The 22751-nt window shown below is 38.8% G+C and overlaps 2 protein-coding genes across 2 annotated transcripts; both read left to right on the forward strand.

Annotated features, from left to right (window-relative positions):
• Positions 1-247: 247 nt before the first annotated feature.
• On the forward strand, positions 248-9087 carry LOC137182271 (E3 ubiquitin-protein ligase MARCHF9-like). The gene is made up of 4 exons (XM_067588596.1): positions 248-1340; positions 5659-5814; positions 7221-7413; positions 8154-9087. The coding sequence occupies exons 1-4, from the start codon at positions 1002-1004 to the stop codon at positions 8471-8473; spliced, it is 1008 nt and encodes a 335-aa protein (XP_067444697.1). The 5' UTR covers positions 248-1001; the 3' UTR covers positions 8474-9087.
• A 2484-nt stretch (positions 9088-11571) lies between these two features.
• mettl1 (methyltransferase 1, tRNA methylguanosine) lies at positions 11572-19516 on the forward strand. The gene is made up of 6 exons (XM_067587636.1): positions 11572-11801; positions 12262-12389; positions 12516-12700; positions 15504-15617; positions 17473-17574; positions 18999-19516. The coding sequence occupies exons 1-6, from the start codon at positions 11722-11724 to the stop codon at positions 19113-19115; spliced, it is 726 nt and encodes a 241-aa protein (XP_067443737.1). The 5' UTR covers positions 11572-11721; the 3' UTR covers positions 19116-19516.
• Positions 19517-22751: the final 3235 nt, after the last annotated feature.

Raw genomic sequence — 22751 nt, forward strand, 5'->3', positions numbered from 1 at the left:
TTGTGTTTGCAGGAATTCATATCTGGCATCCTCCTGCTGATTTGTGGCGCAGAGATGATCTGGAAAAGAAGACAGCTGGCACCGCAAGTTGTCGTCCAAAATGGATTTTTAATGCTCGTCTTATTTCATATTTTTGGCATCCATCTCTAACATGCGACGCTGCTGGGTTGCAACTTTGTAACTACAGGGAGGGAGTGGGGGGAAGGGGGGTGGGGGGGGAGTGTGGGGGGAGAGAGAGATGTGGGACGAAACCCTCTCAATAAACAAGCCAGAAGACAAAAAGCTACAGCGAAGAAGAGACAAGAGGGAACAGTGTTGAACTGATGGAAGCCACTGCGAGACAACAAAGGATGCACGCTCCCATCTCCCCTGTAGCTAAATGACAAACTCAGATATAAATCGGATTGGATTTAGTTGTTAATGGGATTTAATATCACCCCCCTCAGACACCTTCGCTGAAGAAAAACAGACACCAACACCAGCATTTTGTTGCTAACCTTGGACAGCTCTTGCAAATTTAAAACACCAAGAGGACCCTTTTGAACCTTGAGATACTAATAATGAGCCGGATTTGAACATGTAGGCATGAGAGGATACTGCTGGACCCCTCTGACTTTAATGTTGGTGCCTCACAGTTCGTGGCTTTCAGCCTCCATTGAATCCCGAAAGAAAACGCCTCTATCCATGAAAAATAATCCCTCCCTATTGGCTGGATTGCGGTGCACATGCTATAACAACAGGATATGCAAAGAGCTATGGGCTGATCTAATAGCCTATCATGTTGTTCGCATGCTTTTTTGACCGAGATCTGTATTTTATTTTATTTTATATGCTAGGATGTGAACTGTCTGCTTGAATCAAGTGGTTCAGATGCCAACATAATTATAGTAATAATGATAATAATAATAATTTATAATGGACCAGTCTGCACAGTCAATGGGGAGCTGAGAGCAGTTTTGTATCACAGAGCAGTTTTGCCTGTGTAGTAAAGCTGTTGAAGAATGTTCAAGTATCGGATCCGGATGTTTTTCAATGAACTCAAAGTGTTGTTACTGATGCGCTCTGGATCAAGCAGGAGGACTGAACCGGGCACAGACCCGGACACGCAGACCAGGATGAGAGGGCTCGCTATAGGAGGCTGTGGTTGGCCGCCGTTGAGCTGCTCTCACCGGGACGACGAGGAGGAATATTACGGCTCTGACCCCCGGCCACGCAGCCTGGCATTTGAAGATAAAGAAGCCAAACCCCAGGGAGGCCTGGACGCCTCTTCCCTCCCGAGTCTCTCAGAGAGCGGGACGCGCTCACCGCAGTGCCGGATCTGCTTCCAGGGGCCAGAGAAGGTAAACTCAAATAAAACATGTTTTAATGTGGATTCCTGTACTTTAACCAGGGGTGTCAGCTACTCAGTTGGATCTCTGTGCCCTTTAGCAAACCACTGATTGAATCACTACAGTCCAGGTTTGCTCGGCAGGACAAGGCAAGTTTTGTGTGGCACCTTTCAACAACAAGTTAGAGGCATTAAAAATCACAGTGCTGCTACAGTGTAGTGCAAGATATTAATAAATAGTCCCAAGTTGAATTTAATAAAAGGCAGTGGCAAACAAAAAAGTCTTGAACTGAGAGTTGGAGTTTAGTTTAGACTTGTTTTATTTAGGACAGTAAACTTGTCCCAGATGATCTGAGAGGTCTGACCAACTCCAATATACTCCACTGCTGTTTGAGCTGAGGAGTCCATGGAAATGCCTGGCATCTTCAAAACTGAATACTACACACTCAGAGTAACATTAGACATTCAAATCCAAACGTTTGCCAAGACACATGCAGGTTTAAGACTATTTTGAACAAAATATAATATCTACAAATAAATGCTTCGGTGCCAGCCTTTAATTTAGCTTCATTTGATCTGCTTTCAGCATCAAAGGGGTACTCCATCAATTTAGTATTGCAGTTTCTTACAGTTGGTCGACTTCCGAAGGACAAATTTTGAAAAGAACACTCGAAATCAAAGCAGCAGAGGCCAAGATCCTCAAAGGATAAGGGTGGCGATTTTCAATGTTTTTCCTATTTTCATGTGCAGTGAAAACCAACAATGAATTCCTCCTACTTAAAAGTACTGTGTGTGTATCCAAGGCCTGATTCCTCTATGCCAAAGATCTTCATTGTTGTCCAAAAACTATTAAAAACACATCAGTTGCACTGGGTGACATGCTCCTTCACCACAAAGAGTCTGGACACGGTAGTTTGTTTAGAAACAGCTCCAAAGGCTAATAACACAATCATGTTTTCAGTCTCCGGAGAGTTGTTCCATGTAAGGCAGACGCCACTGCATGTGGATCCATTTACAGAGCGTCGCTAGCTTGTTGTGCTACATAGCGCAACCTTTTGACTTTGTGCTACATTGTAAATTTCTCAAAGAACTTCAGTATGAAGTCAAGAGATTGTGATACGTAACACAACAAGCACCAAAAGCATTCGATCCTACATTTCCCATAATGCAACTAAATAACATGTTTTTATAAGGCTCTCTGTGCATGATAAATTCCCACATATGCCACACAACCCATTTGTAATGCAGGTATTCTGTTAGAAATTTGTGTCAGAGCTCAAGCTGACATAACCCTGATGACATACCTATGACATCATCAGGGTATTTTTCTCAGGCTGGACAAAGCTCCTCCAGAGGTACAGAGGATATGAAGATATGAGCTATTATACATAAATACCAAACAAGTGTGCATCAAGTCTGCTCTGACACAACCTAAAAATGCCCGAGTGACTAAGACTAAAAAAAGGAATTAATCTATCAACAGTGATCTGAAAATAGCAGTGGGCAGATGAAGGACGTCAGTTAAGAATAGGCTGGAGAGAAGCAGGAGGAGCTTTATTTACTATGTGAACCAGTGAAGTTCTTTTATGTCAAGAATGTTTCCTTGACATAAAAGACATTTTTGGAAGTTGTTTATTTATACTCATTTATATTCAGAGGGGTTTGAGTGAAGAAGGCAGCATTTCAATAACTCGCTGATGGATTCTTCAGCAGGACGCATTAATGCCAGCATTCGATCATTCATTTACGCTACAGGAAGGTCACACAAAGTACACTTTCACCCAGCTGTCCATGAAGTGTCGTCTACTCACATGAAGGAGAGCAGAGGTGCGGGGGATGCACAGAAAGTTAAGTAAGATGTGGGGTTTTTTTTTTAAAAAAATGGAAAGAAGTGGAAGTCTTAGCATGTCAAATCTAGTGGATGAAATCAACCTTGAAAAGAAAGACTTTGCCAGAGGTCTTATAAAGTTTTTGTTTCCCCTCCAGATATTCAACTAATTAAAGACCTCGCACATCACCTAGAGTCAGACAGAAAATAAAGTGAGACGTGTGAGAGCGTTGTCAGTCCGAGAGCCTCAGGGAGTCTCATACTGACAACAAAAACCTGCGCCAGATGTCCTGTGATTTCTATTGAGGCTACAGAGGAGTGACACGAGAGAAGCAAACTGTATCCAGAAGAAGCAGCAGTCAGTCACATGTATCAAAACTCTGTATACTCTCACTTCATTACACTTTGATTCATATTTTGAATGTTTGCAGCTCAGTAAAGCCATGTGTATATCCAATGAAGACCTCAACCAATTAACTTTTCCCTTTAAGTCAGCACATATACATTCATGATGCCTGAAATACCTCCATCATAATGAGGCGAACTCGCGTTTATACCCTTATCAGTCATAATTTAACTAGGGTTCAACTGCCAAAACCTTCCTTCGGGATTTCTGGCCTCTATTGACTCCGGTATTTTCTGCAAGTGTGTCAAGTTGGGAGCCGATCGCTGAGCCAAAAATCTCATCCCAAATGTTAATCTGGACTGAGATCTGGTGACTGGGCAAGCCAGTGCAATTAGATGAATTCAGTGTCACTCTTGTGGAAATGTTCCTAGACAATTATAGCCTTCTGCATTTATGCTATGAAGGGATATGATTGACTAGCAATGCTCAGACATGTCATGACAATCAAATGCACTATTTTAGGGGCCTGATATGTGCTTTGATATAAACCCTACAGCACTGTATCAGCAGCAGCTTTAAAAACATTTTACAGGCAACGATCAATGCATATACTGTACTTGCAGTCATTTTGTTCTGTCCTATTCATCTTTTTGTGCCCATGCAAATGGAAAAATAGTCTCTCTTGACATACAGTATATGTAGCTACAAAGCCCATAAGTTTAAAAATGTGTCATTTGTCATGCTAGGTAGGTTGGATTTCCTTCCTTTGTACGCAATTGAATTAAAATGTGCTTTTTTTAAGGACTTATCAATATTTCACCACAAAAAGAAAGGTAACAGGTGTTTGATATGAACGCAGGGCTTTAATCAGACATTTGTGTGAGATTAATCAATGATGCATCAAAGCAGCATCGTAAAATTCAACAGAATTGGATTCTCGCACCTCTTTTCAACTCAACACAACACAGCACTTTGCACAAAACAGCTGAAGATGAAAGTGAAGGCAAGAATCTTTACAGCTGCTACAGAGAAGCTGTCAGACAGAAGATGGAGAGCCAGCAGTATCAAAGATGGCTCTCAAAGAGTTGGAGGAAATTGAACGCTGTGAGTTTTACTGAAACCTGATGTGACCACTGGCAGTGAATGAAGAAATTAAAAGGTGATTCATTTTTTTAAACGTTGCCTTAAGTTCCTTGTTAATCAAAAACACAAATGTTTAGATTCCACAAACTCACAAGGAGTTTATCAAAAATACAAAAGTGTTATTTTGAGAGGAGGCATTAACAAACTGTGTAGTTTGTGCTGTCTTTCAGTTATCAAACCGTTAATGCTAGAGCTGAAACAATTAACCAATTAATCGATTGGTTGATCATCTGAAATTTAATCAGCAACTATTTTGATAATCAAATAATTGTTCCAGTCATTTTTTCAGCAAAAATGCCAAAAATTTAACTGACCAACGTGACATATTTGATGTTCTTGGTTGTCATATACAAAAATGAATTAAATATTTTTGGGTTTTGGACTTTCGGTCAAATAAAACAGCACCTTTAAATTTTTTGTGTGTGAGCACTGAGAAATAATAGTTATTTGTCATTATTACTGTCGGTGTTTCTCTCTAAGAGACAAATGTAGGTACATATACAACACTGACTGTCAATAAATCAAATAAAACTCAATTAAACTATACTCAACACGTTTCACTAACCAAAAAACTAAGAATCATCATCAGTCTACACTTTATCTTGATCTTTTAGTACTTAACTAACCTTTTAAGCTCATATCTCAAAAAGTATTTTTTAAAATACTTTTTGAAGTGGTATTTTCACTTATTGATGCACATGCAGAATACTTTTAAACTGATTAAAATGGTTGGTACTTGCTCCTTGCTTTTCTCTTTTTTTAAAAATCCCTTATCAGCCTCAGGGCATGAACAACACCTCATACAATACCTTCAAACAGCACTTTCAGTAGATGAAATGTGACAGTAACATCGTCAGGGCAGGGGATTTCCGAGTTTGGCTATTCATTATAAAAATATTTATTTTCACTGTCATCTTCACCAAATCAAATCTTCTTCTAACTGACTGATTCAGTAGCCTAACAGCTTCAACATCCAGCAGTCTGTCTCATGCAGCTGCTCCTTGTGTCCTGCAGGGAGAGTTGTTGAGTCCATGTCGCTGTGCCGGCTCCGTGCGCTGCACTCACCAGTCCTGCCTTATCCGCTGGATCAGTGAGAGAGGCTCCTGGAGCTGTGAGCTCTGCTACTTCAAGTACCAGGTCCTGGCCATCAGCACCAAAAACCCGCTGCAGGTACAGTCAGTGTCCCTTTGTCGCTCTATCTTAATTAACATTTTGGCAAACAATCATAAGCTTTAGAAAGTTTTAAAAATGTGGATGAGGAGCTTCACTACTAAAGGTCTTTCACATGAGGCTGCCAGACTACATTTGACCTGATTTTGTCCCATCCACATGCACTGACCCCCAACAGGAAACACAGATAAAGAGTGAATTGCCCTTTGCAGATTTTCACAGAGCTATTTATACTGTTTTCAATTAACAAATGGAGAGGAAGAAAGTGATGAAGACTTATAGGAAGATGCTGAGAACGGAGACAATGGACATTTCGCAAGGGACACAGTAGACCAACAGACCAAACAATCACCAAATGACAGCGGGAAAAGAGATATTCTCAGATGAAATGCCTGCTCAATTATGAATAAAACTTCAATATTGCTGGAGAATTTACGTTATGTAGTATTAGTTAAATGGGTTGATTTAAATTCTCTAAACTACTTGGTTTTTATGGTTTTATTATCAGTACAAAAGCTGTGAGGTTGTGGGGGTTTTTTTCGCAGCTCTGTAGCGACTGCACATAGTGGATGACATACTGTAGCACTCTAGTTACAGCACTTTGAAGGTGTGGAGTGAATTGGGGCAATAAAGCATTTGTCTCACAGAAGATATAAGCAGTGTTACTGTCAAATAAATCTGCGGAGGCCTGTCACTTGAATGACATTAAATCCAATACTGACACCACACTGCCAGAGCAGAGTCTCTCTAGAGAGCCACGAAGCAAGTAAACCATCTGGCAATTGCTGTTCATATATCTCCATTAACTTTGATGGGAAAGCCAGTGAAACTTTGGTATATTTGATCTTATATACAAGTCATTATTGAGTCTTTACAACAGGTATTCTTACAACTACATAAAGAAATTGCAGTGGGGGCGATAGCATCACTGGAGTTAATGTGAAACAACTTTTTTTAAATTTTTAATGTCATTTGTTTAAGTGGAATGCTATTCATTACAATTTCATTCAATTCAACAATGCTACATCTACATTAGCTTCACTTTGTGTCAAAATATATTTGTTTGGAACAATTGCTTCACTTAAAGTAAGTCTCAAACCAGAGGCACTTGTGAGAAAAATATTTTACGACCGACCTTGCACACTAATCAAATAATGCAATGTATCCTGCTACGGAGAAGCAAGGCAAAGAGAAATGTGTTATAGTTAAACAACCAACAACCAAACAGAGATGAAATGTGGCTATTTAGATGCATAGTGCTCTTTAGAGGTACATTTTTGCAAAGATTTAGTCAGATACTGCTAGAAACTTTGCACCATTATCTCTCTTAACCAAGACGCATTTGGCAATTTACTCTGATAATACTGGATCTCAGTCCATGTTTGTGTCTCACTCTGTTTCTGCAGTGGCAGGCCATCTCTCTGACTGTGATTGAGAAAGTGCAGATCGCAGCTATCATCCTGGGCTCTTTGTTCCTCATCGCCAGTATCTCCTGGCTGGTGTGGTCTTCCCTCAGTCCGTCAGCCAAATGGCAGCGCCAGGATCTTCTCTTCCAGATATGCTACGGCATGTACGGCTTCATGGACATAGTTTGTATAGGTAAAACGCAGAGGTTGGGTTATTTCAAAGGTGGTTTGAATATCAACACAGTTGATTGTTATCCTCGCAAAATTGGTGGTAATGCTATAATTTCCTAGAAAGAAATATGTAATTTGGTACTTTTATAGGGGAAAAAGAGACTGCGCTCAATAGTACACTTCCAATAAATTCCAGTTAATTGTAATCTAGACAATCATGGGATGAGCTAAACATGCAAAAATGTAAAATGTGTGTACAGGAAAGCATGCAATTCAACATATACAAAGAATAAAGGTTCCAATAATAAATGAATAATGGATTAACATTAACTTGGATTTAAATGCTCTTGTATAAGAAATGGTTCAGTTCTTGCACTGATAATTATTTTGGTTCTATAATTACATCATTTGTTCCCAGAAACAAGAAACAAACTATGAAATGAAACTATCAGGAAATTACAGACCTCTAAGATAAAGTTTTACCAATGTGTTTTTCACTAAACACATCTTTAACTTATCTTATTAAAAAGATTTATCCAGTTAATCTTACCAAACATAATTCCAAAATACCCACAAACAAGCCTAGTATGTTTAATCTTTTCAGTGTTAATAAGAACTATAGGACTAGAAGTTCTTATCAACTCTGTACCTTCTGTACCTTTTGAGTACTTCCTGATTCTCGCTGAATAGGCAACTGTTTGTCTATATGTAACCCTGTTTCCTGCCCCTCCACCTCCCCCACCCTTTGTCCTTTATGTCCAGGCCTTATAATCCATGAAGGATCGTCTGTTTACCGGATCTTTAAGCGCTGGCAGGCGGTGAACCAGCAGTGGAAAGTGCTCAATTATGAGAAAGCAAAGGACTTAGGTGACCCCATCAGTTCCAGCAGTAAAGGCGCCGGTCGTGTTGAGAGGAACTCTTCTCACACTGTCACAAACAGCGGACGGCGGGCAAGCCGGCATGTCAGGACTTTTCTTAACCACCACTGTGGCTACACTATTTTGCACATCCTCAGCCAGTTAAGACCCAACAACCTGCACAGTACCAACCATGAGGTGGTCATGAGGGTGACCACGGTATGAGGCTGGCTTATATACAAACAAATGTGCTCCAGTGTTCCAGGAGTCACAGGAGCTGACTGGGGTTTCATACACATAAATCCTAATCTGCTGCACAAACACTGCCGTTAACTTCTCGTCTTATATGAGCTCGTGTGTGGAAGCAGAAATCTTTCTGAGATGTGGGCAAAGGGAGAACAGTGCAGTTTTATCTGAATCTTTAAATACAAAGAAGAAATTTGAAAAACTTAACTTTGGAAAAAAAAAGCTTTGATTCTTAAAGCTATTAACTCTGTTTTACCACCCTGACCAATAAACATTACAAAATGACATTTAGTGGGTTTTTTTTTGTTTTATAAAGAAAAAATAAATTATTGTTAAGTTTGATTTTGCTCATAATAGAAAGTTTGATGTATTCATATTCATGTTACCACCATAACAATAGCCTCAGCCCCCTTAATTTATTCCATTTATTTTTGAGGGTCTGCCATGATCTGATAGATTTGAGCTGTTGTCATCTGAAGCAGCTCTGATGGATCAGACATTAAAAAGCCCGACACGACTTTGTGACATGACACAGTTGCTTAAAATAAACCCTCAAGATACAATACATGTTTTGTAATAAAGACTTTGTGGATCTCAAGGGAAACTTTGTGTTTTCTTTTGTCTCATTTCTAGCCAGTAAGCCTAAAAACAAATGTGACACTCTTGATATATTTGCAGATTGGATCTCCCTGTTTGAACAAATCTCATGACACAAGTCAAATAAAGTATGGAAAGATGTTAATAGGACTTTAAAATACAGAGAAATATTTGAAATATGATTATGAATATCCATCCCCTTATCTCACCAGTCCAGAAAAAACCTGGCCTCTCTGGCAGATATTTGTTTAAAATTTTCCATCATATGTTACACAAACTTCACCTACAGCAGCTCTCATTAGTTGGGATTTAAAATGATTTCTAGTAATTAATTTATTACCAAGTTAAAAAAAAAAAAAAATCTTTCTATCACATCTGATAGCAGCTGCAGGTCTGATGTCTGTACTCTCTCCATCTCTTCATTCATCATCATTCCCCATTAATATATATTCCAATTTGAACAATACAATTCCAATATTAATATTGTTGCAGTTTTGCAATTTAAATGTCACCTCGGGCTAACTTTACTCATTTCATTTTAATATGACATGTAATTCTGACATGATGTTCAGTATATGTTCAGTAATAATAAGGATTAACAATAAAGATCTTGGTCTCTGCTGTACTTAATATAAGACATGTGACATATGTATGAAAATGGTTTCAGCTTCATTATATAAGTAAGAGTATCAGGAGAAAAGAAAATGGTTTGGCAGATGATGGAAAGAAAGAAGGAGATTTTATGTTTATCAAAAAGTATATGAGTTTTAGTGAAATTTAAACTGAGTGAACAAATGATTTGCCTGCGAAAAAAACCACCATCGGCGTCCTGCCCACGCTACCAGAGTCTTTCCTTTTGGCAGAATGATGTAACATAAATCCTGGCTGTAAATATCTAAAGGCCTCTGACACGTGTCATTTGCCTTTGTCTCTCCTCCCTGTCAACCATTTCAAAGTATTATCTGGGAAAAAAAAGTCTGATCCATATTCCTTCACATTGTGTTAATAATAGTCTAGTAGTCTACAGTACATGTCTAATCCAATAATACTCAGGTGAAATAGGATACTGCTGAATCTACAGTAGAAAGTTGTATTTAGATCTGTGGACACAAACTCTCTCTCATAAAGTCGCACACCAGGAGGAGAGGGATTATGATGTGTCACCAAGTTGACAGGGAATTGAGAGGGATATTAGAGCTGACTGAGAGGACCCAGAGGGACCTGCAGAGGCAACACAATGTAAAGAATCTCTGGCTGTGTGGACACTAAAAATCAAGAGGTGAAGTTTAAGCCTGCAGAGAGCAAAACAAACATACATGTACATTTGTGTTTTTGTTAATGAAGTATTCATGCTTGTGAAATCTCTATTTTCAGCCTGCAAGACAACAGAGCTGCTTCAGAAAGTATTACGAGCCTGTCACCTGTGTTTTGGCCATATTTCCATGAAACCCTGCATTTGTTTACTCCATTCAGTCTGGGTTAGAGGGCTACAGTTTCTAATAAAATCATTTTTTAAGTGAATATGATAACAACATGGCAGTACACACAAATGTGCTCTCTAGGGGTTCACATCAAACAACAACTGCCAGGAAGAAGTAAAATTACCCTGAGGGAAGGGAGCAACTTAAACATCACACATTAACAATTATATAAACAGTACTGTAGAAAGTAGCTTTGTACATTTACTCAAGTAAAGTACAGCAACATAACACCCTATTTTATCTCTTTAAGTAGCGTATATCTATCTATATATTTCAGTATATTTCAGAGGCAAGTATTGTGTGTTTTACTCCACTCCAATTATCTGATGGCCATAGTTGGCAGCTTTATTATATAAGTAAGAGTATCAGGAGAAAAGGAAATGGTTTGGCAGATGATGGAATGATGGGCAGATTAGTTTGATTTATTTTATCAAATTGTATTTGATTAGTTTATCAAATGTGCCAATTTATGAATGTTACTCCCAAATGGTAGGCTTTAGGTGGGTAGTAAAAATCAGATCCACCTTAAACTACTGCAGTAGTGACAAAGCATCTTGATATGAATGAGTAGCAGATTTTAACTGGAGAAAAAAAACACAATAAAAAACTTTTCGAAATATTTTTTTAGAGTTTTCTTTGATCTTTTCTGTTTTTCTTATGTAATTTTATACAGTTTTACGTCTTTTGGCCACTAAAACAATTGAAATGAGATGATATGAGAGGAGAAAATCACTCGTAGACTAACAAGACAAGAAAGATGCTGCATACAAGTGCATCAGTAATAACAGTCCAACAGTATAATAGCCAATTTTAAATAATTTGACAGAGAGAGACGATTCTGATGAGCCTCTTCTTACTTTCAAAAGTTAAAAAAAAACATTTCGGTGCTTCACTTTCATCTTAGTAAAAACTGAACTGCAGCAGCTACTTTTTTACTTGTAACGAACAGATAGATTCATAGTTTACTTCTCTTTCAACAAACCTGGCAACCCAGAGGAGACGCGCAGCGATGACGTAAAAACGCCGCGACCCGCAACCGGTGGTAAACTATCCAGAAACAAGCGAGACTCTTTGGAAATCGATAACTAGAAGTGGATATTTGTATTTATTAATAACCAAACAGACAGACTGAATATTATCGGGAGCAACATGAGTTCGTCTATGCCGCAGAAACGTTACTACAGACAGCGAGCACATTCAAACCCGATGGCTCACCACACGTTTGATTAGTGAGTGATGCACATGTGTCTGCATTTATACCATAGACTGTATATAACGATTAATACCTGCACTGCACTGCCTCATGCAGCTTTACATCAGTTTATATCAGTATATATATCAGTACCTGCTGCCCTGTCAGTCCCGTCTGTGCCTTTATAAATGCAGAAGAAGAAAATCAAGAAGCAAACTGGCATTTCTCGCCACATATTTGCTCACTTTTTCCCCAACTAGTGATGTTAAAAGTTTTTACAAAAGGATTTAAGATATTGTCTGAGATTTCTGTGTCCAATGTAATATAATATAGGTGCTCAAAGCAATGAAAAATGACATTTAAAACACCTCTTTCCACCTCTTTCCACAAACAGCATCCCTATTATTACGTTGGATAATCCACAGAAAACACTGGCAATAGTTTTTTTTGTTGTTTGTTTCTTTATTAGAAAATAATTCCCTCTCTTTCCTCGTCAGCCCGGTGTGTCCGGAGGAGATGGACTGGTTCAAGCTGTATCCAGACTTCTTTACCAGCAACCCACCTGAGAATAGGACGCCACAAGTTGAGTTTGCAGACATTGGATGTGGATACGGCGGGCTTTTAGGTAGTTATGTCACTGATCTGCTGCCTTTTAGAGTTTTCACAGGTCAGAGTTTTGTTCTGTATTGACCTGATGTCATCTTCATTCATATCTCTGTTTGTGTCTTTGTGCATCTTTACTTTCTCTCAGTGGAGTTATCTCCACTTTTCCCAGACAAGCTCATCCTGGGCATGGAGATCCGGGTGAAAGTGTCAGATTACGTTCAGGATCGTATCCAGTCACTCCGCGCCTCTGAACCAGGAAGCTACCAGAACATCGCCTGCATTCGCAGCAATGCGATGAAGTACCTCCCCAACTTCTTTTCCAAAGGACAGGTTTGTTCGCCTCTGTATTTGTGCTGCTGTCAGACGAAAGAACAGATTGAAGTGGTTCTCGCTTCTAACCAGACACTAAGGCTTTAATGTTAAACTTACTGAGCTGTGTTTGGAGGAAATGTCAATCTTGCAGGTCACAAGAATTAATACAATTGAGCCTGTTGTTGCATTTTTAATGACAGCTTGCAATTTTTTGTAAATACTCCAATGAAATGATCACAGCCGGAAAATATAACCATTAGTCGAGAACATTTTTTAAGAAATTAGATTATATCAAACATCTGACAAGAGTCATTTGAAAGTTTTCTATATATGTGTCAATACATACATGAAATTTGGTCCAGATACCAAAATGATACTTTTTTTAATACCTCACATTGAGAAATAAAAACATTTGTTCAACAAAACTCTTTATCCATTTAACAGAAGACGTTCTCAAATGTTAAATGTTGTCTAAAAACAAGCAGCCATACTTAACTTGATAAAAAAATTACTGAAATTGGCAACATTCTGATTTAAATCAGAGAATAACTAATCAAGATTAAGCATCTGACTAGACATTCGGTTACAGCTTTCAGTGCCTGACAGCTTTTACTGCTGTGGTGCTACGGACACGTATTCATCGGCACCCAAACAGTTTTAAGGTTTGATACCCGTTTTTTTTTCACATGCACGTCCAACTTTGGCTGGACTTTGTTTTGCCTTACAGACCTTAAAGCCTTTTCTCTTAGGTTGCATATAAATCCTGCTTCTGTTGACTCAGTGCCTGCTGTGGTCACACATTTATCAAGAAAATCCTCACTTTCAAAAGTCAGAAATCATAAAAGACTTAAACAAACTCACTTTCTAACCTGCTCAGGTCTGACAGCGGTGCATGCTGGTTCATGTAGGCAAGTGTGGGACAGAGAACTCTCTCTTTCCAGGGAGGACCCAAGATGCATTACACCACTACAGGCACTACACAGGCAACATAAACTTAAGTGAGGTTAAAGGGTCACTTCACCCAAACTACAAAACAACCTTTCAAGAATTTGTGACCTTGTTACTCTCTGTAACCTCTGTAAAGGATCTGACTGTAGACAATTTTGATTTAACAACTTTCTAACAAGGATTTTTTTTTTTTTTAATCACTGTGAGCACCATCAATTTCCCTACAGGCAGACATCTCATACCTTGTTATCTGCATGGCTAGATACTACTAGAGGCATGTTTTTTTTGGAAATCGTTTGAGCCAGCTGTATAAAAAGCTCCTGAATGTGATGTTAATGTGCCCACATACTGCTGACGCCCCCCTTAATAAGAGCTCACATACAAAAGGCCTGCAGTTCTTTAATTGCTCATCTGATGTGGCCTGTAATAACCTTAAATTAAAGCTGACAATCTGTCCTGGCACTGGCAAGGTAATAACTGTATGCAGCCCAACCGTTTCAAACTAAAAATAATTACTTTCCTCATGTTTAACATATGGACTGAATTAGTTTATACGGATTGCTCAATAAATCCACAACAATGGGGTCATTGACTGACACGCAAGGCATCGCATCAGCTGAGCAGAGAGCAGTGCAAGATGCTTTTTATCCGTTCCAATTAGCTGCGGTAATCTGTGACTTGTTGAAACTCGCATTAGATTACACAGTGGGCTTAGTGTGCCAGGGTTAAATTAGGTACCCTGGATAAAAGGTTCACCTCAAAAGCCCTGAGCGAGTATAAACTGAAAAATGAACGCAGGGAAGTAAATGCTGTAACACTGACACATTTATGGAATAATAATTATACTGTACTGGTTTCATACAAAAAAGCATACTTTTTTTATTTTAAAAGGTCATTTTAAATAATATTTGTACAGCTTGCGTTAAGATTTCTTGCCAGTCTGAGATTTGAAGTGTTTCGAAGGAACAGTCGTCCGGACATCTGCATGGTTTGGACGGAGAAGCTTGGCTCGGTTTTGCGTTTCGGTGTCACTCCCTTCAACTCATTCATAAATTGCATCTCTTGACTCGTATTCATTGAGCAGAGATTAACATTTTTCTCCGTGCAGCTTTATTCTCGGTTACCTTCCTCACTCATGATTAGAATAAAACCGTCTTCACAACCCAGATTTTTTTATTTTTTCTTTCAAAGCGGAGAAATAAAAGACGACCACCCAGGCTAGCGCTCAAAATCTAGCTCCAATCCTTCTCACATGCATGACGTGCTTCAAGTGTGGAAACAGCACATTCTAAAGACCTGCAATACTTTTCTTCTTTTTTTTTTTTCTTCTTCTTGGTATGTTTTGTAACCCTAAAATAATTCAAAGTGTTAAGGTTTTTCCATCTTCTATCAGCACTGAAGCAGCCCCCCGAGGCTGCAGCAGTCCACAGTGATTATACCCACATCTTTCTGTCTATACCTGACATTATTTATTTTAACTAATAAAAAGCTACTGGAATGGTTTTTAATCTATCAGCCAGACTAATACCAATGGAGCCTGCAATTGTACACTTGTCAACGATAGACACACGGGGAACTTTATGGAAGAAAAAAAAATCAAGGAGGGAAATTCCAGTTTTGCAATCCACGGTGCTTAACAACCAACCACAAAATGTTATGTGGGCCACATTTAAGTGGTGGCATTCATTCATTTTAGAACTAGAGTATCAAAGTAGATAAAAATAGAAAGTTTAGTTTTGATCTCATGTGTGGGAAAGACGCAAAGTAATCAACCAGAGTTAAAAAGAAAAGTGGTGTTTTTGTGAATTCAAACACTTTGCTGCTGCTTACTTACAGTTTCTCACCGTCTCCCCGTCCTCCCTCTGTGTTTCAGCTCAGTAAGATGTTCTTCCTCTTTCCTGACCCTCACTTTAAGAAGACCAAGCACAAATGGAGGATCATTAGTCCCACGTTGCTGGCAGAGTATGCCTATACACTAAGAGTTGGGGTACGTACATGAGTAAGACTTGTTGCAACAATCAATAGAAATTTGATAGATGATCGTTAAAAGTCATTTTCCAAAGCACAAATTCCAAACATACACTGGTTTCAGATTTTCGGATATGAGGATTCATGCCATTGTAAAGTGAATATCTTTGGTTTTTTATTGGACAAAACAAGCAATTTGAAGATTTTACTCTTGGCTTTGAGATATGACACTGGTGACGTTGTTTAGACTAAACAATTAATAAACATAATCACTTAAGTTCAAGCCGAACTGCTGCTTCTCTCTGCAGTTATTGACACTTTGTCTGTTTGAACTTTTAAAATTGAACATACGAAGATGAGAATTCAGTGAATTCCACAATTATTGTTTATTTCTTTGTCAACTTAACTTTCTGACCTCCCTACTCTGTCTGTGGCACTCAGCCCCTAACCCATTACCACTGAAGATGTTGATATTTACAGCTTACAAATATATAATTTCATCTTTTTTTAAAAAGGCTCAGTAATTTCCTAAAACAGCTGGGCGCTGTAATGTTTAGCAAAAGTTACTCAAACAGCAGTAAACTGTGTGCTTGTGCATTTTAAGCTGCAGATTAAAACACAGTTTTTTTGCTCTAGTGAGTATTTACAACAGCAGGATTGTGAATGTGGGATTTTTAATAGTTTTTGGAAAACAATGGAGCTCTATGACGCAGAGGAATGAGATATATTAGGCTTTGGCTGCACAGACAATACTTGTTAATAGGATAAAATCATTGTTGGTTTTGTTCTTTTAATGGGATTTGTTTACAGTAAGAAAAATAGAGAATAGATCCACCTTTATCTTTCAGTACTGATAAAATAGTTTCAGTTATATTTGCAGAAATTTTTAAATATCTGCAAATGAGACTTACTAAAAAAAAAAAAACGCTGACTTTTCAGTAGTCAAACAATAAATTACCACTATCCTCACCATTTTATCAGTTGATTGCAGTGTGTAGAAATCCATGAATTCAACGAAATAAAATTGGGCAACCAGTGTGGCCTGCAGCTGGCTGACGTCTGTACACACCCCGCTCCTGCCTGTCAGAGCTGTCAGAGCAGCAGTGGGACACTTGAATAGGGAGCGAGTGCTGATGGAGGTTGTTTGGAACAATGGAAGGCTTGTGTCTAAATTTGGCTTTATCGTTTTTCCTCTGGTGTGTGTGCGTTTCTCTGTATGTGCATTGATGCATTGGTGCATGCGTATGTTGTGAGTGTGTGTGTGTGTGAGTGTGTGTGTAATCTCTTCAAGGGCCTTGAGCATTGGCACGCAGCCATAATTGTGCTGTAGGGTGGGGAAGCTGTCAAGAAAATGTTCTTTTATAGAAGCAGTTTCATACCAAAATTAATCTGAATGTATTATTTATTAGTGACTTGATCTCAAACAGTAAACAGGTGTGCAGATAACGTGCTCACAGTCTCTCATCCTCATCCTGGCTTCTCTGAAAAAAAAACCTATACGTGCTAACTTGCACTGCTGTGGAAATCTGTGCCACCGCTGAGTTTTCAAAGAATTCCTTGTTCTGGTAATGCTATCTGTTCTCCAAAGTAAACTACAGTGACATAGGTGATTAACCTCTGTGTTGTCTGTAGGTTATTTTTATCTTCCTAGCAAGGATCATTGCTCTCCAGAGGTGATGAAACCACTTAACTCAGGCTGCAATGTTTGACAGCGTTTAAAAAAAAAAACATTAAAAAAGAAAAAGAAAGTTTACATGTATCTTGATAAATGAGTTAACTTGATAAATGGATCCATGTTTAAGTTCTATGTAAGTGTAACATTTTTTTCCTAGAACTGTGTTATTAACCTTCCTGTGTTTGTCTGGTCATGTCAGGGTTTGGTGTATACCATTACAGATGTGGAGGAAGTCCACCTCTGGATGGTGAAGCATTTCACTGAACATCCACTATTTACACGTGTCCCCGATGAAGAACTGGTATGTTGTTTTATCTCCGTGTTTGCAGGTCATGACAACAATATTTGTTTTTCATCAGCTCTTTGGAAGAAAAGAGGTCAAATTCTTAAATTTTCAAGGAATAGTTGGACTTTTTTCACTTTCTTTGTGGCATGAAAAGATCAATACTTTTCTCGTGTCTGTATACTAAATATGAAGCTACAGCCAGCAGCCGAGCGTATGTTGCATTCACGACATTGGCAGAATGGCAAGAACAGGAAAACCTCCTGTTATGCCTGGGACACACAGGATGTGTGAGCAGCGTGTGTGCATGTGCGTCGCTGAACTGCTGCGTCTTGCACGCTTGCAGCGTCCACATAGGCAGTGTGTCTGCTGTGGCACTTCTGCTGCGCTGCTACTGGCAGCCCTATCTTTCTATTGTTTTCTCTGTCTATTTCTCCCGAGAACGGCGCGCATCACACGGAGAAAATAGGCAGATCTCTAGATGATGCGATGCAGCAGCCAGCAGTGGGCTGTGTGGCTGCTCTAACCTGTTAACATGGGCGCTGAAATGAAAAGAGGTTCCACGATGCACACACGCTGCTCACGCATCCTGTATGTCCCAGGCGTTATTCCAACTTGGGAGTGTTCACACATTATTCCGAGATAGTTAGCCTCATTGCTAACCACACCAGATCAATAGTCTATGTTAGCTACTTTTGTTTTGTTGCGTATTTTAACATTAAAAAGTGAAAGCAGATACAAACAAGCAATATATATCTTCTTTTAAATTAACGTAATCTTTTTGTTAATATTGAGTTATATTTACCACCAGTAGAGGCTTTGCAGCCATTTTGCTAGCAGTCTGTTACGCTTGTGGCTGTAGCTAGCTCTTTTGAGAAATGGGAGATATCATATCTGTCAGAAATTCCCAATGACTTTGGAAAAAGATGGAAACAGCTAGCTTGACTTTGTCCAAAGTTAACCTCAAAACCACAACTTGCCATTTTTACATTTCTGTTTCTGTGCGGATTAAAGAAACAAGATATTAGCATGTTCATATGTGAGCTTTAGAGATGTTGTTAGGTTTGGGTGATTTTTTTTTTTAACTTTGGACAGAGGCAGGCTGACTGTTTCTCTGCTGTTTCCAGTCTTTAAGCTAAACTAATCATTTCTTAGCTCTTACTTAACTCTTGGCAAGAAGCATATTTCCCAAAACGTCAAACTATTCTTTTAAAAAGCAAGTCATGTTTTAAATAAACAATGTTTTTTTGGTTTGTTTTTACAGTTAACATACTTTGATTACAAAAATGAACACTTTACTATGATATTTTGGTGATTAATATGTTTAAGGAATAATGTGAGTAAACTGAATCATGAAAGAAAGTCTATGTGAGTTCATCTTCTGCTGAATATCTTATTGTAATTTTGTTCAATAAGCTTCAAAAACAAACTTCTTTTGGCAGGTCGGTGATGTCATCATAAATCGCTTGGGTACCTGTACAGAAGAAGGAAAGAAAGTGCAGAGAAATGGTGGGAAGAATTTCCTCGCAATTTTCCGGAGGATCGAGGATTCAAACTAAGGCCAAACATGTATGGATGTGTGATAAACTTTAATAATGGTCTTATGCAGTGATTCATACATGAACAACATGGAGGACGATGCTACTCTGTTGCCCTGAAGGCTGTGGCTTGTTCACACTGCAGATGAACAGGGATGTTTATTTTTTCTGGTATGGACAAACATTTGCATCATCACTTGATACAAGTTTTGTTTTTCACATTTTATGTACTTCATTCCTCAGCTCACAAAAGTCAGAACAAGGAAAGTAAATCTCTGTTGAAACTAGACTTGTTTTTGTAGCTTTTTTAATATTATTGTTTTTTAATAATGATCTTCGGTTTCTTTCGCCAAACTTGAAAGTGCTGTTTTGGATTTCCTTTAAAGCTGTAAATTCTCTCGGTAAAAGTGCTTCTAATGAAAGAGTAAATGTTTGGTTCATTGTAGTAATGATGAGAACACTATTTGAAAACGATGATGATCCTCGATTTGAAGTTTTGATTTTATATCTTTTTTAACAAAGTTATCTTCATGGACTGTAAAAAATAATTGATGCAGCCACCATCACATCACATTGGTTTGTGGACTCCCGTTTTGGAGCCTCAAGTTTGCTTTTTGACTGTCGCCATCTGGGATTTTTGGAGCCAGAAGTGACCATATTTGGATGAGAGGGTGGAGCTGACCCTAACGCTAGCTGCTAGCTGCTAGCTTTGTCAGCACGGTGCATTATAGTCTGTGGTTAACTGTGATAATGCTAATGCTAATGCTAATGTTCGCAAGTGAAAAACAGGATTAAAACCATTAAAACAAAATGTATTAAACAGAAAAAAGTGAACATCCGACACCTTAGAGGGTCTTTAGTACAACCAAACACAGATCAAAATGTTACAATTAACTTTCATGAACTGGTAACACACTGAAATAGCGATGCCTACGGCTTTATTCTGTGAATCTGGGGTTGCCATGGTTACATTACCTAACCAACGTTGTTGCCATGCTAGCGACTTGCCTGTGACAGCACCCATCTGTTAGCCTACTCAAAGTGACCACACCCTTAATTATGCATAACTTTAAGCCTTAATAAAATTCAAAAGGGTGAGTTATATAAAGATTCACCCCCCATACAGTTGTCATGGGGAAATTAGCTATAGAGACCAAAACTGTTTTTGTACCAGGCTGTAAACATGTTAATTTCTGCTGTAAAGTTGGGCATTTTTACATGGAGGTTCTATGGAGATTGACTTGCTTTTGGAGCCAGCATCAAGTGGCCATTCGAGGAACTGCAGTTTTCAGCCTCAGAGGTTGCTGCTTGGTTAACCTGCTAACTTGACTAAGCCTGCTCCATGAGACAGAGCCTTGGTGTTTTTAATTAATTTGAGAAATTTTCAAAATGACTTGTCAGTTATCATGGTTTTAATTCACAATACTACAGCCTGAATCCAAAATAGATTAAACTGAGTTTGCCAACAATCTACATCTTGCTTGTTTGCTTTGGGTTGTTGTGTGATTTAAAAATAAGCCTGCATGCTCCAGCACAGAGTGTTCATTGTGTTAGATGACTAACACAATCATGTTCAGAAAATGTTCTGCCTTTTTGATGCAGTTGCTAGAAGAACATCTTTGACCAACAACATATAAACCTAAAGGGCTTTGTGCTAAAAGACATTTTAGATTCTCTCTAATTAAAATATAATTCAGTCCAAATTGACCACAATTATATAATTCGCGAAAAAAGACACATTATATTATCTGCATTTACCAGACATGTCTGGTATGGATCTTTGTGAAGTCCAAATCAAAGGAGTCAAACAGAAATGGTGGTTTTCTGCTCTCATTTTATGATTTTGGCTGTATATTACAGGTTGGTATTTTTGTCTGTCAGGAGTTTGGAGACGGGACAGTGCAGGTTTGAAGCCCTTTTGCTGCTGCAGGGGGTGGTGATTAAGAACAGGACAGCACATGCCCTAATGACAGAAGCCCAGACACTGGAAAACTGAAGGTGATGGCAGAAAGTAATTGAAGCACTGTAATGGAAATTTATACTCTTAATGTTACACTGTTTTATGATTATGTGCGTGTGTGTGAAACTTTTTTACTTGTGTGAGAAAGTGTTCAATTCCCAGTTCTCAGCAGGTGTAGAAATGTTATCAGAAGTGAGGCTGTGTGATTCGACCTTCAACTTCCAGTTCTCAGCAGATAGATGCGGAGGCAGAACTCCTCCAAGAAAGAAACACTGATAAGTAATGAACAAAAGCAACAACTGTCCCTCCTTCTTTTCACATTATATACAAACAATTGTAGAAACCAGTACACAAACACATATTCTGATAATACAGCCATACTCAGTTTACTGACAGAAGATTCAGACATTGCTATGTATAAGTCAGAGATAGAAGAGGTTGTACAGTGGTGTGAGGGGTACAACCTGATGTTCAACGTCAAAAAAACTAAAGAAATGGTCTTCAATCCCAAGTCTGTTGGTGATCACAGCCCAGTTTTAATCAACAGGGAGAGAGTTGAGCACGTAACAACGTACAAGTACTTAGATATTCACTTTGAATCTCAGTTACAATGGGCTCATCAAGTGGAGAATGTTTGTTCATGAATCAGTCAGCGTCTGCATTTTCTGCAAAGGCTCTGGGTCCATGGAGTAGATAAATGCATTATGTTATTGATCTACAGGGCAGCCATTGAATCTATTAATCTTTATGGCATCACAACATGGTTTGGTAACCTGTCTGTTAAACTCAAATCACAATGACCAGAAGGGCTGGAAAAATAATTGTCATGCTGCCTCCATCTTCTCTCTAGGAGATATTGAGAAGACAGTGAAGTGGAGTTGAAACATTATGGCTCTTATTGTGGGGAACATGCAATATCTTGGTAACATTTTGGTCAGGGCTGGCTCTGACTATGTTGGTGCCCTAGGCGAGATTTTAAATCGAAGCCCGAAAATATTTAGATCGGAGCCCCCAAAAAAGTGCAACCTCCAGTCCAAGAAGATATGAATTTGCACTAAAATCAATTTCCACAATGGTACCTCCAGCCCAGACAAAGTCCTCCCACTCCTCCAGACAAAAAGGCAAGTGAGGGTCAGGTGCCATTCAATGAGTGTTTGGTGGCATTGCCTGAGGTAGCAGATGAAGTTTGGTGGCTGTTGTGTGAAAAGTGACTGAACAATAAGGCTTTGGAAAATCAAATTAGATGAAAATCCTTGCAAGTTAATGGGGCAAAGGACAGGAAAAGCATTAAGAAGGGAGAACTTGTAGACTACATATTTCCAAAAACCCCACGTTCCACTCATTTGGCGCCCTAGGTGACCGCCTATGTGGCCTGTGCCACAGGCCGGCCCTGATTTTGGTGTAGGGCATTGTGCAATATTCTTGACATGTATGTTCTGGTGTATACGGATCTGTGTTTGATACTGCACATTAACTGTAGTTTTATTGTACATGTATACGGATATATTGTGTGTATATGGAGAGGCTGCTACATCACCCATGTTCTGTCAAATGCGCAAGACAATTTCTCCTACAAGAGACAATAAAAGCTTCTTATCTTATGGTTTACCAGTTAATTGCTAAGGTTGAATTGTCTAAGCGTGATGAAGTGCTCTGTAACTTTCTGTTAAAGGTGCGGTTACAACTATAATTATGAC

Source organism: Thunnus thynnus, chromosome 4 (assembly GCF_963924715.1).
Source record: "Thunnus thynnus chromosome 4, fThuThy2.1, whole genome shotgun sequence".
In the NCBI taxonomy this organism is placed as follows: Eukaryota; Metazoa; Chordata; class Actinopteri; order Scombriformes; family Scombridae; genus Thunnus; species Thunnus thynnus.